Source organism: Chiroxiphia lanceolata, chromosome 22, assembly GCF_009829145.1.
Source record: "Chiroxiphia lanceolata isolate bChiLan1 chromosome 22, bChiLan1.pri, whole genome shotgun sequence".
NCBI classification, from domain to species: Eukaryota; Metazoa; Chordata; class Aves; order Passeriformes; family Pipridae; genus Chiroxiphia; species Chiroxiphia lanceolata.
The window spans coordinates 2,314,343-2,329,556 of NC_045658.1; the positions used below are offsets into that span (position 1 = coordinate 2,314,343).

The 15,214-nt window shown below is 57.0% G+C and overlaps 2 protein-coding genes across 2 annotated transcripts; one reads left to right on the forward strand and one right to left on the reverse strand.

Moving 5' to 3' along the window:
- Positions 1-2,761: 2,761 nt before the first annotated feature.
- C22H1orf50 (chromosome 22 C1orf50 homolog) lies at positions 2,762-6,883 on the reverse strand. The gene is made up of 4 exons (XM_032709007.1): positions 6,716-6,883; positions 5,750-5,836; positions 4,681-4,812; positions 2,762-4,030 (listed from the first exon to the last, which is right to left on the reverse strand). The coding sequence occupies exons 1-4, from the start codon at positions 6,854-6,856 to the stop codon at positions 3,839-3,841; spliced, it is 552 nt and encodes a 183-aa protein (XP_032564898.1). The 5' UTR covers positions 6,857-6,883; the 3' UTR covers positions 2,762-3,838.
- A 195-nt stretch (positions 6,884-7,078) lies between these two features.
- Positions 7,079-14,787, forward strand: P3H1 (prolyl 3-hydroxylase 1). The gene is made up of 15 exons (XM_032708998.1): positions 7,079-7,581; positions 7,957-8,109; positions 8,261-8,450; positions 8,899-9,030; positions 10,849-10,988; positions 11,666-11,755; positions 11,867-11,919; positions 12,257-12,378; positions 12,533-12,660; positions 12,731-12,826; positions 12,940-13,090; positions 13,565-13,682; positions 13,885-13,960; positions 14,106-14,246; positions 14,326-14,787. The coding sequence occupies exons 1-15, from the start codon at positions 7,093-7,095 to the stop codon at positions 14,437-14,439; spliced, it is 2,193 nt and encodes a 730-aa protein (XP_032564889.1). The 5' UTR covers positions 7,079-7,092; the 3' UTR covers positions 14,440-14,787.
- Positions 14,788-15,214: the final 427 nt, after the last annotated feature.

Below are 15,214 nucleotides of genomic sequence, written 5' to 3' on the forward strand. Positions count from 1 at the left end.
TTTACTTTGGGCTCAGGGGGCCCAAAGAACACCACTCTGTTCATATATAAATATATATATCTGACCTAGAAAGTGGTGACCTCATCTTATCAGTCATGACCCAATCCGATCACTGAGCACAAGAGGAAGGCTTAAAAGTCGTGGAAAAAGTCACAGAATCAACCAGGCTGGAAAAGACCTCTGAGATTGTCAAGTCCAGCCTTTGACCTAACACCACCTTGCCTACTCGACCGTGGCACTGAGTGCTACATCCAGTCTCTTCTTAAATACCTCCAGGGACAGTGAATCCATCTGGGCAGCCCATTCCAGTGTCTGATCACCGTCTCTGTGAAGAATTAGGTCTCCTTTATTTTTGAAATGTATGTTGTGGTGCTGCTGGTGTCTTGGGCTCAGGCTATTAAAACTCACTTTTATTAAAATTAAAATTCCCCTGCCCAACCACTCTCACTTCCTGTCTTGTATGTACCAGGTGGTTGAGAGGAGCCTTTGCAAAGATGTGCAAAGTATCTTACAGAATTAGAAAAAGAAAGTTGCATTAAGTACAGAAGATATCAGTTGGTGTCAAACAGTGAGATCCAACTCAGCACATTCTATGACTGACAGCTCTGTGGTAGCTCCATGATAGTTGCATTTTGAGAAGCAAAATTACTGTTTCTTTGGTAATTGACAGTCAGCTTTCCAGAAATGGGAGCTTCAGAGCTGCAGAGGTGTTGGGATCTCCAGGCTCTGTTGAGTGGCAGACTAAGGGATGCTCCAGGATCCCAGACACCTCCTTTATCTCCAACAGGGATTCCCATAATGATGGCAAACTTTGTGGGTTTCAAGAACAACAGGAGGAAAAAAAAGTATACTTTTGCTAGTTGCACGTTTTTTGTGAGATCATGTGCATGTGCCCAAATAGCTTTGATGATGATCCACCATCCATGGGCAAGGGGAGGTCGGTCATGGGGCACAGTGGCAAAAAGCTCCCGGGGTTTGTGGTCTTTTCAATGCAAGAGCAAATTCTGTGCCTTTTGGTTTTCATTTTTTTTTTTTTTGGTATAAACTGACCACAGAGCAACACACTGCTTTGGTCTCTATGTAAGCCTTTGAAGTCTAAATAAAAACCGTCAGTGTTGCTAATTCAGACCCCTCCACCCTGCACCTCTGTGCACACACTCGAGGGCTGCAGGAGCACATGGGGCAGAGTCTCCCTACGTGGGGCATCCCCTGGATCGGTTTCCAAATTCCCCTCAATGTTTTCTTCCATTTTTTTTTTTTGTTTGTTTTCCTTTTCTCCTCTGGAGCTGAAGCTGAAATAAAATGGGCCAAAGAGCCACAATTCCTCCTTGCTGGGAGACTCCTCCTGGCTGGGAGACAACCCCCTGGAAGAGTCAGGGACTTATGGAGGGTTAAATCCCCCCAAACCCACCTCATCCTTCAGAAACAAGAGCCCAGAAAGAAAATCTCCAGGCATGGCCACTTTGAGAAGCAGGAGCCAAAATCTGGCCTGACACAGAAAAATCCAGAGTAATTCAATTTTTAAAAGCCACAAAGAGCTCTAAGTCCTAGTGCCAGCAGCCCTGAGTCACCAACCATGGGCTCTGGGGAGCAGCTGAAGTGGGCCAGACCCTCAGAACATCTTTGTGCTGGGCCTTTTAAGCAAGCCCTGGTTTGTCTGCATGGCCAAAGACAGAGCAAAACCCGTTCTGCCCAATGTAATGGTGTCAGAAGCCCATCTCTGCCTTCTCCTGCAAATATTGGCCACCCTTGGAGATTTGGTAATAAGCCTCTGCCTTCTGAACATGCTCACTGCTGCCCTGGGCGCTCACCAAAGAGCAATGGAAGAAGGATATTTTCCACAGGAATGTTCAAGACAAAATTGGGAGTGGATGCCAGTGTCCTGCTGACTCTTCCCAGCTGATTTTGGGTGAAATCCCTGCTCCTGTCAAGCACAAAGGCAACAGCTGGGCACAGGCTGAGCTGAGCAGGTGAGATCATGAACCCAGAGGGACTTGTGGAGTCTCTCACAGGGCAGCATCTCCTTGGTTCTCCAGGACTCACCCAAAGCTGTAACCACCACAGGAGGCTCCAGCTCATCCTCCTGCCACCAGCTCCATCCTTGTCCATGTTCCAGAGGATGCTCCTCCTCATGCTCAGCTCTACACCACCTTCCAGCATTTCTGACAGTGCTTCAGTTCTTTGGATTTATTCAGATACAGAACCAGCAGGGATGGCAACACTGGGTGGGCTGTTTTGGGGGGGATGGTTCCCCCTTTCCAGCAATCCCCCCCTGCACTGCTGCAGGAGCCTCATCCCCATGAGAGCACCGAGCATGAGCCCATCACCCCCACAGCCTGCCTCTTGAGACCTCCTTTGTGTTTTCATACAAATCCACAGCCATGGTGGCTCTGATTTTTGGGGGGCAAATCCAAGAGAAAGACTTGCCAATGCCCAGAGGACCTGCAGAACCACCAGCAAGTTGTGGAGTGTCTGCTGGAGGTGAAATCCCACCTGAGGCTATAGAGGTCCCACAACCACCCTGACCTCTTGGCACGTGTCATGGTACAGATACTAAAGATGGAAACAGATAAAACTGGGGCAGGAAGCCCCACTTCCCAGAGGAGCATTAAATCAACACACATCTGATGTTGCTGTAATTAGCACCACAGAAAGCTCGTGCAGTAATTAACTTTCTTCCCTTCCAAGTTAAGATTTAATAACGCGGGGTAAAATCAGACTCAGGGCAACGAAAAAAAAAACCATCAAATTAAGACACTTGTGACTTGATGAGGAATTAATTATACCTTGGAATAATAATAATAATAATAGAATAATTGCTGTTAATCTGGCTTGTGCTTCAAGTGAGGAAGGGCACTGGGAAAAATTGACTCTGAGGAGCAGGTTTCTGTCAACCAAAGGCTCAGCCATGCTGGCACGTGGGTGAGCTACTGCACTGGGCAGAGCTGGGAGAAAAAAAAACCTGGGGGGGGGGAAAAAAAATGCTGGGCTGCCAGGGAGCTGCCTCAAACCTCCCCACTTCTATGTGGTCCCACAGGGAACAGCTCTTCCCATAAGGAATTGTCACTGCCAGCATCTCCCAAGGTGTGGGCACAAGGACAAGAGGCTGGAGATCTCCTATCAGCTCCTCGTGCCACCAAGTCTCCCTGATAAAGCCAAAGGGATACTTGCCACACAGGAGGAACACAGGGCCTGTCTCAAAGGTACATCTGAGATCAAGACTGGTTTATTTTACTTTCCCCACCGCTCTGGCACAGAGGCATCCAGTGCCTTGTCTCCACCTGGCAGCTCATGCACTCAAATCCAAGGGGAATGCACAAGGACTGTGAAACACCCATTGTTTGAAGAGCACCTGAGGCCTGAATGGCACTTTTGAGGATACTCTTCCCAGAAAACAGAGCTCCAGGTCACCTGTGTTCCCAGCTCAGGGGTTCAGACCAGCACATTCTCATCACAACAGACCCTTTGCATGGGGTTTTGACGCCTCTTCCTGGGCCACACAGTTCCACAAACATGTGCATTTGAACAAGGGGCAAAATCCAGCCCTGAAATCATTACCTGCCACAGTGAGGTACACCAGAGCCAGGCAGGTAGGACGTTCCAAGCCCTCTGGAACTCACACCAGCTGGTACCACCTGCCTCTCAGTACAGCCAGGCACAGGTCAACATAATAAATTACTCAATTACCAGAAAATCCAGTAGGATTGAATACATAATTAGTGTCCTTAAAGCACAGAGCAATCAGTATTTTTGTTTCTTGGGCTCTCCTTGCCCTGCTGGTTGCACCCAGGCCCCACGTCCCCTCACTCAGGGACTCTGCTCAGGGGGTCCTGTGTGGTCACTCCTGTGACTTGGTCAGGCCCTGGAAGTTGGGCTCTGTGCAGGGGGGCAGTGCTGCCTGCTGGCTCAGCAGCTTCTCCAGGATGGCTGTTTCTGCATCTCGTCTCTCAATGTCCTCAAAGGGAGTCCAGGACATGTCGTGCTGGAGCTTATAGGCACCGAGAAATTCGTGGGGAGTGGTTCCCCATTCCTGGGGGGGAAAGGAGAGACTTCATCAGTGCTCAGTTTCCCTTGCAGCTGGGCTGTGCTGTCCCTCAGCCCCCAGCCTCTGATGCACTCCCAGCTACGTGACCATCCCATTTCTTAACCTAAAAATAGGCTCAGCTGCCCTGAGTCCAAGATCAGGTCGAGCCCCAGCACTGCTGATGCAGGGAGGCTTGGGGGCACAGGACCTCCCTGACCTGCCCAGAGGTTTGCCCTGAAGCCTTCACCCTGCATGTAAGAAAATGGGTGGCCTGTAAGGAGGAGACCTCCAAGACCACTCCTCAAGCTGCAGGTAAACTCAGTCCCCGGGCTGAAGCACCTGAAGACAGCACCCTGTCAGGCAGCCACGCTGGCCACAAAAGGCTCAGAGGAAGAACTGCAAGGACCAAAAGGCAGAATTCAGGTCCATACAACAAAAGCCTTCTTGCCATCCTCCACCAAGAGCCAGAGAACTCCATAAGATGGCTCTGGCCCCAGCAGACTAACCCAGACCAAGGGCAAAGGCCGACTGAGCAGCAGCCAACAAATGCCCCCCATCGAGCTGGTCCTTTTTGCTGAGGTCCACATGTTCCCAAACACCACAAACATGACTTTTTTTTCCCCCTCCCTGCTCCCTCAGGGGCTGTGACCACTCACCTTAGGAGACAGGATGGAGAAGTATCGCTGCCCACTCTCCCTCCTGTACATGTAGTAAATGTTTCCTGGCTTCTTCACAAGGTTGCAGGCCACGTGGTTCAGATCAGCATCTCTGTTAGCTTCATCCAAGACCTGGAAAACACAAATTTAATATTTCTACATTTGAAATAAAATGACAATGTGCTATTGCCAGAGCCCAAGACACATCACTTGACACATGGCTCACAAGGCCTTGATCTGCATGTCTGATTTCATTTGCCCCCAGGAAGGAGATGCTTCACAAAGAGATTAAGTTTTCTCCACGTCTTCCCTGTCAGCTGGACCTCAGAGCACCTCTCCTCGGAGGTGGAGATACCTCCAAGGATCAAGGATCTCTGCACCTCTCCCCAGGTTCACCTCTGTGCCTGGCCCCACACACACAGCTGCTGGGGGCTTCCTGCTGCTGTCCCCAGGGAAAGGGGCAGGGAACAAAGGGAAATTCATCTCCCCAGCTCCACCAGTTAATGATTACATGACGTAAGTGCCTCCATGGCCGCAGGCCAGTTGCACTGACTGGCAGAACCTTTCCCATTCTGACTCCAGCTTTCACCCCTGGGGGTGAAGGGTGTATTGATGAGCACAGCTGAGCCCTGCTGGGTGCTGCCAGGACCAAATGAGCTGGGACAAACGGGAAAGCCAAGCCCACCATCAGGGAAAGCTCTCAGGGGGCTCAGATCCAACCAGGGCCACATTGCCACCCCTATGGGTCCTCCTGGGAGCACAGCACATGCAGGAGTCACCCTTCCTAAATCCAGAGTCATCTCTCTGTCCTCCCTGACACACGAGCTGCTTTGCACCACCCCACCCTTGCACCCCCACTTTATCTGAAGTCCTTCCTGATGTGCCCGGGACTCAGGGAAAGCACTCAAAACCGTCCCCATTGACACCTGACAATAAACTCTCATTTTCCCACTGAACCTCCTCTGCTGGGCTTCTGGCCCCGACTCACACCCAGGGCCACAGCTCCCCCCGAACGCCCGGCAGAGAGGGCAGGTGCTCATCAACGACCCTCCTGCCCACCCTCGCTCACCTTCCGCGCCTGCTCCTGCAGGTGCCGGATCTGCTCGGCGATCACGGCCAGTTTGCTGCAGGCGTTCGCCCGCACGAAGTCATCGGCCTGGGAGAGGGAGGAGCGGGTGCCGGTCAGGATGGGAGGAGCCGCAGCCCTCCCACGCTCAAGGTGTCACTGTCACAGCAACCCCGGGGCACTGGAGTGACACCCGTGGAGCCGGGAGGCACTGGGAGCTGCCTGGACAGACTGGGGGCAGTGGGAGGGAGCAGTAGGGATAGACTGGGAGGGAATGGGTTGGACTGGGAGGTAGTGGGATGCACAGCAAAGAGGCAGTAGGATTTACAGGGAAGCATTTAGGCGGGCTGAGAAGCTCTGGAGGACAAACTGGACATCACTGGAAGGCAGTAGGATGTACTAGGAGGCACCGGAGGGAAAGTAGAACATTCAGGGGGGGCACTGGGGTGTGCTGGGAGACACTGGGAGGGGCAGTAGGACATATCAGGAAAAACTGGGGTGGACTCAGAGGCATTGAGATGGACTGGGAGCCACTGAAATGGGAATGAGACATACCAGGGGTGCTGGGACGGACTGGGAGAGTAGCGGCTGGAGGCACCTGGACACCAGTGGGGTGAACTGGTTACTGGGACATACTGGGAGACAGCAGGGTACACTGGGTCTTCGGTGTGATGCTCTGTGAGTCACCGGGGGGCAGCAGGGCACAGCGGGAAGCGGCGAGGGGCAATGGGAGGTACTGCAGACACCAACAGCGTGGGAACTCGGGAAGGCACGGGGGGGCACTGGGACACACGGGGAGGGGACAGTGGGAGATGGCAGGAGGCATCAAGAGGCCGCCGGGGTCACCAGAGAATAGTGCTGGGAGGCACCAAGGCCGCCGCCGGCTGAGAAGGTCCCGGAGAACGGCCGGGAGGCACCGGGGACACCGGGCCCAGAGCCATGCCCCCGGCGCCGGGGCCCGGCCCTCACCTGCTGCACCTGCCGCGCCAGGGCCACCAGGTCGTCGGGGTCCCCGACGCGGGCGGCGCGGCCGGCGCTGCCCTCCACCAGGGCCAGGGCCAGCCCAGAGCCGGCGCCGCCATGCCCGAGCTCCGCGCCTCCCTCCGCCATCGCCGACCGCGCCCGACCACTTCCGCCCGCTTCCCGCTGTGGCGTCACCGCGCGCGGCCAGGGGGCGGGACCGCGGCTGAGACGATGAGGCCTCTGATTGGGCAGTGTGCGCGGAGGGGGCGTGGTATGGTGGGGGGCGTGGCCTAGGCGGGGCGCTGCGGCCGCTGATTGGGTGATGGCCACGGAGGGGCGGGGCTTGTATCGCTGCGGTGCGGCGACTCGGCCAGGGCTCAGACATGGCGCTGCCGCCGCCGTTGCCGGTCATGGAGCTGCTGCTGCTGCTGGCGCTGCTGGCGGGAGCCGCCACGCCACCGGAGCCGCTCCCGCTCCCTGTCCCGGACGACCCGCCGCTGCCGGCCCAGCCGCCGGACGCCCTGTTCGCCGCCGGCGCCGAGGCGTACGTGCGGGGGGACTGGCCGGCCGTGGTGCTGCAGATGGAGCGGGCGCTGCGGGCGCGGGCCGCCCTGCGCTCCCGCCTGGCGCGGTGCCGCCTGCGCTGCGCCAACGCCACGGCGGGGCCGCCGGAGGACGAGGAGGAGGGCACCGAGCCCCAGCCCGACCCGGTTCTCCGGGACCTGCGGTTCTTCCGGGGGCTTCTCCGCCGCGCAGCCTGCCTGCGGGGCTGCGGGCCCGCCGCGCCCTCCCGATACCGCCTGAGCGAGGAGCTGGAGCTCGAGTTCGGCCGGCGCAGCCCCTACAACTACCTGCAGGTCGCCTATTTCAAGGTGCGGGACCGGCAGGCAGGGAGGGAGGGAAGGGAGGAGTTCCCGGTGCGGCGGGATGCGGGACGGGCGGGATACGCGGAGGATGCCGGAGCCGGGCGGGGGGGATGGAGGGATGGGATCGAGAGAACCGGCCGGCGACGATCGCGGTGCCGGGACGCCGGAGATGAGTTCGGTGTGTGCCCCGGCGGGATGGCCGTGCCCTGCCCCCCTCAGTGCCACGTCGGAGCTCGCCGGGGCCGCCCCCGTCACCGCCCCCTACCCCGGCTGCCGGGATGCCCCGGGATGCTCCGGGATGCTCCAGGATATCCCAGGGGCCGGTGGTCCCCTCCTCTCCGCGTGGGATCTGCGCTGTCTCACCCCCCTCATCCCACCCAGATGAACCGGCCGGCGCAGGCGGCAGCGGCCGCTCACACCTTCTTCGTGGCCAATCCCGGGCACCAGGAGATGAGGCAGAACCTGGAGTACTACCAGGCTATGGTGGGGGTCCGCGAGGAGGACTTCACCGACCTGGAGGCCAAACCCCACCTGGTGAGACCCCCCCCTCCCGTTCCAAAGTCCCTGTGCGGTGACCGTGGTGCTGCGAGGTCCCTCCCCATGGGGACGAGGTAGCCCGGGTGATCCATCACGGGGATGGAACCCCCATGTTGAGCCCCCCTCATCATTTCTCATCCCTCTGCAGAGCGAGTTTCGGCTGGGGGTCCGGTTTTACTCGGAGGAGCAGCCGGCTGCCGCCATCCTGCACCTGGAGAAGGCCCTGGACGAGTATTTCGTGGCAGACGCCGAGTGCCGCGCGCTCTGCGAGGGACCCTACGACTACGAGGGCTACAACTACCTGGAGTACAATGCAGACCTTTTCCAGGCCATCACAGGTGCCAGCTCTGCCTGCTGTGTCCTGTCACAAGAGCTGGGGACAGTTCTCGGTGGGCGGTTGGTTCCCAAAGACCTGAGGGATGGTGGGTGGAGGGCAAACACCATCGTAGGTTTTACTAGGAGAAGTGTGGCCAGTAAGTGGCAGGAGGTGTTTGCCTGCACTCAGCACTCGGGGTGATGCTCAAGAACCCTCCAAATTCCAGAGGAATATGGAAAAACAGGAGAGGGACCAGCAGAGGGTCACCAGGATGGGAGGCCAGAGATGGCCACTCTGTCCCCAGAGAGCAGCACAGCCCCCCCCCCCATCACTTAGAGGTGGACAACCAACCACCAAAAATCTGGCAAACAGCCCCAGTGCGAGCAGAAGGTTGGAGACCCCTCAGGGTCCTGCCCACCAGCCTGTGGGTGACCATGAGCAGTGACATGGGTTTTTTTTTTCTCCACCAGATCACTCCATGCAGGTGCTAAGCTGCAAGCAGGGCTGTGTCACAGAGCTGGCCTCACAGCCTGGCCGGGAGAAGCCTCTGGAGGATTTCCTGCCCTCGCACTTCAACTACCTGCAGTTTGCCTACTACAACAGTAAGCAGCTTCTGTGGGCTGTCAGGGCTGGGCATCCAGCTCTGGACAGGCTGAAATCATGGATCCACAGAGTGGTTGGGTCGGGAAGGGACCTTCAAAGATCGTCTCGTCAGTCCAGCCCAAGATGCAGCAACATCTTGGCATTGGTCACTCCGAGGTCTCTCACTGCCCCATCCAACTTGCCTTGGAACACTTCCAGGGATGGGGCAGCCACAACTTGTCTATGCAGCCTGTGCCAGTGCCTCACCAGCCTCATCATAAAAAATTTCCTCCTTATGGCCAACCTAACCCTGCCCTCCTTCAGTTTAAGACCGTTGCTCCTTGTCCTGTCACTAAAAGCCTTGGTAAAAGTTGTCCTCATATCTCTTGTAGCCCCCTCTAGATATGGGAAGGCCATAAGATCTCCCAGGAGCCTTCCACATCCACAGGTTCAACAACCTAAATTTTTTCAGCCTTTCTTCCTGGATATGCTCGTCCTCTAACCATTTTTGTGGCCTCCTCTGGACCCACTCAAAGGGGTCCATTCACACCCTTGTACTGGGGACCCCAGAGCTGGAGGCAGCGCTGCAGGGGAGGTCTCATCAGAGAAGAGCAGAGGGGCAGAATCCCCCCCCTCACCTTCTGCCCACAATGCAGCCCAGGACTTGAGAGGTTTCTGGGCTACCGTGGCCAGGTCCTGTCCAATTTTTCATCCACCAGTATCTCCAAGTCCTTCACAGGCTGCTCTAATCCCACCCATGCCCCTGTCTTCACTCATAGTGGTGGAGAAGCTTCCACCAGACCTTGTTGTACTTTGTGAGGTTCACACAGGCATGCCCCTCCTGCCTGAAATGTTCTGCAGGACACTTGGATCAGTCACCCTCCACATCGCTTTATTCCCAGGCAGTTTTGCTTTCCAAGTGAAATAACAGCCTGGAGAAGTGTTTTTTTCCCTCCTGCCTGCTGTCTACCTCTTGCTTCAAACCACAGTGGTGTGCTTCCCTGCCAGAAGAGTTGTAACCCAGGCGAATACATCTGATTTTATTTCACTTTTTACTTCACCTCCTTAGAAAAATTAAACTGTTTCTGTGCAAATTTCTTCAAAGGGAGGGGAAAAAAAATATGGCATCCAAGAAGATGGAAATCCTCAAGAAGAGACAGCTGAGAGGGGACTTCATCCATGTCTGTCAGTATCTGCAGGGTGGGTGTCAGAGGATGGACCAGGCTCTGCTCGGTGGTGCTGAGCAATAGGACAAGAGGCAGCGGGCAGGAACTGATGCACAGGAAGTTTCACCTGGATATGAGGAAGAACTTCACTGTGCAGGTGACCACGTGCTGGGACAGATTTCCCAGAGAGGGTGTGGGGTCTCCCTCACTGGAGATATTCCAGAACCATCTGGATGCAATGCTGTGCCAGGATGCTTAAGCAGGGAGGTTGGACCAGATGACCCAGTGTGGTCCCTTCCTTTCCTTCCCCAGTTTGTGTGATTCTGTGAAAGGCTGCACAGAAGTGGGGCAGGGTGCTTCAGTGGCTGGAAATTGCAGGTTAGCGAGGAATGGTTGGGTCTGACTGCCTGGAAATGGGCCTCAGGAATTTTTTCCAAGCAAGAAAAGTACTCAACCTGTGACCCTGGTTTCTGGAGGCAGGAGAGCACCTTGGATTCTGAATTTTGCCTTTGTGGCAGCAAGTTATCCTTGCTCCAGGGGATCTGCCCTGCTTGTGAGACTCTTTACAGGACAACAAGGATTTTGTCTCTCATCTCTCTTTCCATATCCATGTTTGCTCTGCCTCCAGTGCCCTTGGACACGCTGTTAAACAGCCCCACTTTGTCTTTGCAGATGGGAATTACGAAAAAGCCATTGAATGTGCCAAAACCTATTTGCTCTTCTTCCCACACGATGAGGTGATGAACCAGAATTTGGCCTATTACACCGCTGTCCTGGGGGAAAACCTGGCGAGACCCATCCAGCCCCGAGAGGTGAGCAATCAGCTGAGACATCTTCTCTCCTCCTTGGGGACCCTTGCAGAAGTTTTGGGGTCTTCTCTGGTCCAGCCACCCAAGGTGGACAGTAACGGATGGTTTTAGGGTTCAACAAGCTGGAAAATAGCTGAGAGACTGAAAATCTTTGGCCAAGTGAAGCTGGATGATTGGCACACGTGGACCCAGTCCTCAGGGAGAGGGCTGGGAGAGGCAGGTGGACAGACCTTTTAGGAGGGTCTGAGTGCACCTCTGCTGCACTCTTCCACAACTGAAGTGAAATTGCTTAAAAAGGAGAGGATTTGGCTTCAAAATAGCTGGATCTGGATGACCAGTTCCTGCCTGGGATGTGGTAGGCAGGAATGGAGGTCTCTGCCCCACACCAGCTGGAGTAGGGAAGGGGATCTGCTCCTAAAGAGCTTCCTGCAGGAGGGACATGTGTGTGCCTCTGCTGGACTGTCCTCTCCCCAGGAGTCATCCACACAGGACAGGGAAATTCAGGCGGGATGGGGAAAGCCAATTCCTTCCCAGCTGCCAGAGGGAACAGGAAACCAGGGCTATAGGTCTGGAGCAAGGACCACGGGAATGGTGTAAACCTGCACCTTCCTGCCCGTACTCAGGGTCCTTTAGAGCCCTCGTGCTGTACCTCAGCCCTTCCCTGTGCCCCCTTGCCACAGGAGATCCGGGTGTACCGCCAGCAGAGCCTGATGGAGAAGGAGCTGCTCTTCTTCAGCTACGATGTCTTCGGCATCCCTTTCGTGGACCCGGTGGGTGGTGTGAGACCAAGGGGACACGGTGGCCAGATGGAACGTGGATGAGGGGGTCTGCGTCCTGGCCAGATCCCTGGCCAGCTCCTGATGCTTTTCTTCTGGCTGCAGGACACGTGGACACCTGAAGAGGTGATACCGAAAAGGCTGCGGGAGAAACAGAAGTGAGTGCTGTCCCCAGTGGGGGTCCAACAGGACATACCCCTCTTCCTCTGGGGGGTTTGGGCCAAAGGCCGTGGCACAGAGCTGCTGCCAGGGAAGGTGTTTATATTGGGGATAGAAAAGGCTGCTGGAGGGCAGAACTTTGCTTCCCATCAGCCCATGGGATGATGGGCACCCCAAGCACCACAGGGTGAGGGATGCATTGGAGTGACTCTCTCCAGTCTTGGGCTTTGTCACCAGCCCCTGAGACAACTTTGTCCTGCCCTTTTGTTGGTGCCTCTCACTCCTGACGTGGTGGGGACGGTGGGATGGTGGGGCTGATGGCTACCACGTGCCCAGGGCAGAGCGGGAGACGGCGGCACGCATCTCGGAGGAGATTGGCAACCTCATGAAGGAGATCGAGACGCTGGTGGAGGAGAAGGCCAAGGAGTCTGCTGACATGAGCAAGTTCATCCGAGAAGGTGCAGAGCAGGGGAGGTGGGATGGGGACCTCCGTGACCCCTGCTGCCAGTCCCTCCATCTGTGGGTGGCAGCAGGAGCAGGTGGCAGGACCACAGCTTCCCCCAGGGTTGGTTGTGCGCGTCCCCATGTCCCCTAATCCCGTTTGTGCCCCAGGTGGCCCCTTGGGGTACGAAGGAGCCAGTGTCACCATGAACTCCAGGGCCCTGAACGGCTCCCAGCGTGTGGTGGTGGATGGAGTCCTTTCTGCCGAGGAGTGTCGGGAGCTGCAGAGACTCACTAACGTGAGTATGGGCATGGGGGGGGCGGGCAGGGGTTGCAGCTCAGACCAGTAACACCCATTGGGTTTTACAGGCAGCTGCCTCAGCTGGGGACGGCTATCGGGGGAAGACCTCTCCTCACACCCCCAGCGAGACCTTCTACGGCGTGACCGTCCTCAAGGCCCTCAAGGTTGGGGTGGACGCGGGGAGGAATGGGCTGTGGGGACAAGAGGTGGGAGTTCGGGGGGGGCAGGCCCCGCGGCCACCTGGGGCTGAGCCCCTGTGCTGCCTGTCCCCCTGTAGCTGGGCCAGGAGGGCAAGGTGCCCCTGCGCAGTGCCCACCTGTACTACAACGTGACGGAGAAGGTGCGGCGCATGATGGAGTCCTACTTCCGCCTGGAGGCCCCGCTCCACTTCTCCTATTCCCACCTCGTGTGCCGCACAGCCATCGACGGTGAGCACGGCCCAGAGGAGCGGGTCTGGTCCTGTGGGGTCCCCTCCAACAGCTGGAATTGGTCTGGACTTGGACCTTTCCTTGGAGACCTCCTTGCTGCTCCCTAACTGTCCTCTCTACCTGGGAGAGTGTGGGAAGCTTGTCCCTTAAAGCCCAGTTCAGGAAGATGAGCAGCAGCTCTCTTGGTTGCCTCCAGTGGGGCAAATGGCTTCATGCCATACAGGATTTCAGCACTCAGAGGTGGGATGGGTGCTGGGAGAGGCTGTGCCTGGAGGGCCATGGGAATGCCATGGGACAAGCCAGGAGAGGCTTGTGCCACCCAAATGGCCTCACATGGTCCACACTCCAGCAAGTTAAGTGCTTTAGGCTGCACACGACTTTTTTGTCACCTCCAAGCCTGGGATCCTTGGGGACAGACCCTGCTCTTGCACAGACAGAGGGGTCCCTGATATCGCAGGTCTCGTTCCACCCTAGAGAAGCAAGAAGGTCGGAGTGACAACAGCCACGAGGTGCACGTGGACAACTGCATCCTCAATGCAGAGGCTCTGGTGTGCGTGAAGGAACCCCCAGCCTACACATTCCGGGATTACAGGTACTGGTGGTGGCTGTCAGCTGAAAGTACCACAGCTTGGTGGCACCTAGGCTGGGAGGAGCCAGGTGGGAGGACACCAAACCTGGGCTCTCCTGCCTCAGGCTCTTGCTGTGGGTGTTGGGGGAGCTCTGGGCTCACCTGCTTGCTGGAGCTGTGGTCAGGGTTCTTAGTTACCTCCACTTGTCCCCTGCTCCCTTTTAAGTGCCATCCTTTATCTCAATGGAGACTTTGAAGGAGGAGCTTTCTACTTCACCGAGCTGGATGCCAAGACGCAGACCGTGAGTAGCTCAGCTCCGAGGATCCACGTGCAGCTCCCTCCTGCTGGCCCTGTCCCCTGGGAACACCCCCTGGGCCACTGCAAAAGATGAACTGGGGTTGAGGGGGACTGACTTGCTCGTGATCGGGGTCTTCCACCCTTGGCAGGCGGAGGTCCAGCCACAGTGTGGCCGTGCCGTGGGCTTCTCCTCCGGCTCAGAGAACCCCCACGGGGTGAAGGCCGTGACCAAGGGCCAGCGCTGCGCCATCGCCCTCTGGTTCACCCTGGACCCTCGGCACAGCGAGCGGGTGAGCTCCCTCCCAGCAGCACAGGGGGTTTTTGAGTGGGACACTGGCCGTGCTTACCCCCCCGTGGGTCTGCCCACAGGAGCGTGTGCAGGCAGATGACCTGGTGAAGATGCTTTTTGGCACGGAAGAGGGAGATTTGGAGCCGGAGCAGGAACCACCCGCTGCCCTTGTGGTGGGAAAGGACGAGCTGTGATGTCCCATGGGATCCAGGATGTCCCTGCCGGGACCAGTGACACCAGCGTTGCAGCTTCGGGCTGCTCAGTCATCAGGGTGACATATGGGACCCCCCTCTGCCCCTAACCCACGTGGGATGGGGCATTGGGGAATGCCCTGCACTGCGCCTGCACCATCCAGCATCCCCCCGTGGAGCTGACTTTGGGATGTGATAGCGGCTCAGAGGGGTGACATGGGGACAAGGGAGGGGTGCTGTGTTAGGGGTGAGGCCCCAGTGCCACAGGTGCAGTTGTGTGCCTTTCCTGAGCCTGAGGCTATTTAAGTGCCTTCTGCAGAAAATGGGTGAATAAAGCTATTTTTTTTCTAAGCTGTCTCTGGCTGGAGTCTGCTGCCCCCCCTTTGGCTGCCATCAGTGTTGGGGTGCAGCCTTTCCTCCTGGCAAACATTTACTGAAGGCTGTTGTAGCCCTGCAACCCCACAAAGGTGTTTTTTGGGGGGACAAGGTGCCCCAGGGGCAGCAGGGGCAGTGCAGCCCTCGGCTGAGCATCCCCTGGACCCCATGGACCCCACTCCTGCAGCGTGGGCAGAGACCCACCCTTCCAAGGAGGAGGGAACCGTCCTTGAACAAGAAGGACATTGAGCACTCTGGCACCCCCGGACAGGGCATCGAATTGTTCCCGCGGGTGTGTCTGGCCATTACCATAACCATCCCGGGAATGTGGGCAAATAAATCCTGCCCCGCTGCACCAGTGCCCAGCACCCCCATCCCACTGGGAGAGGGCGTAGGGCAGGGC

Coding starts and splice junctions, on each gene's coding strand:
- P3H1 (XM_032708998.1), top strand. CDS start 7,093: ATGGCGCTGCCGCCGCCGTTGCCGGTCATGGAGCTGCTGCTGCTGCTG. Junction 8,451..8,898: donor CCTTTTCCAGGCCATCACAG/GTGCCAGCTCTG, acceptor TTTCTCCACCAG/ATCACTCCATGCAGGTGCTA. Junction 14,247..14,325: donor ACCCTCGGCACAGCGAGCGG/GTGAGCTCCCTC, acceptor GTCTGCCCACAG/GAGCGTGTGCAGGCAGATGA.
- C22H1orf50 (XM_032709007.1), bottom strand. CDS start 6,856: ATGGCGGAGGGAGGCGCGGAGCTCGGGCATGGCGGCGCCGGCTCTGGG. Junction 5,837..6,715: donor TGGCGCGGCAGGTGCAGCAG/GTGAGGGCCGGG, acceptor TCCCTCTCCCAG/GCCGATGACTTCGTGCGGGC. Junction 4,031..4,680: donor TCTCCATCCTGTCTCCTAAG/GTGAGTGGTCAC, acceptor TTTCCCCCCCAG/GAATGGGGAACCACTCCCCA.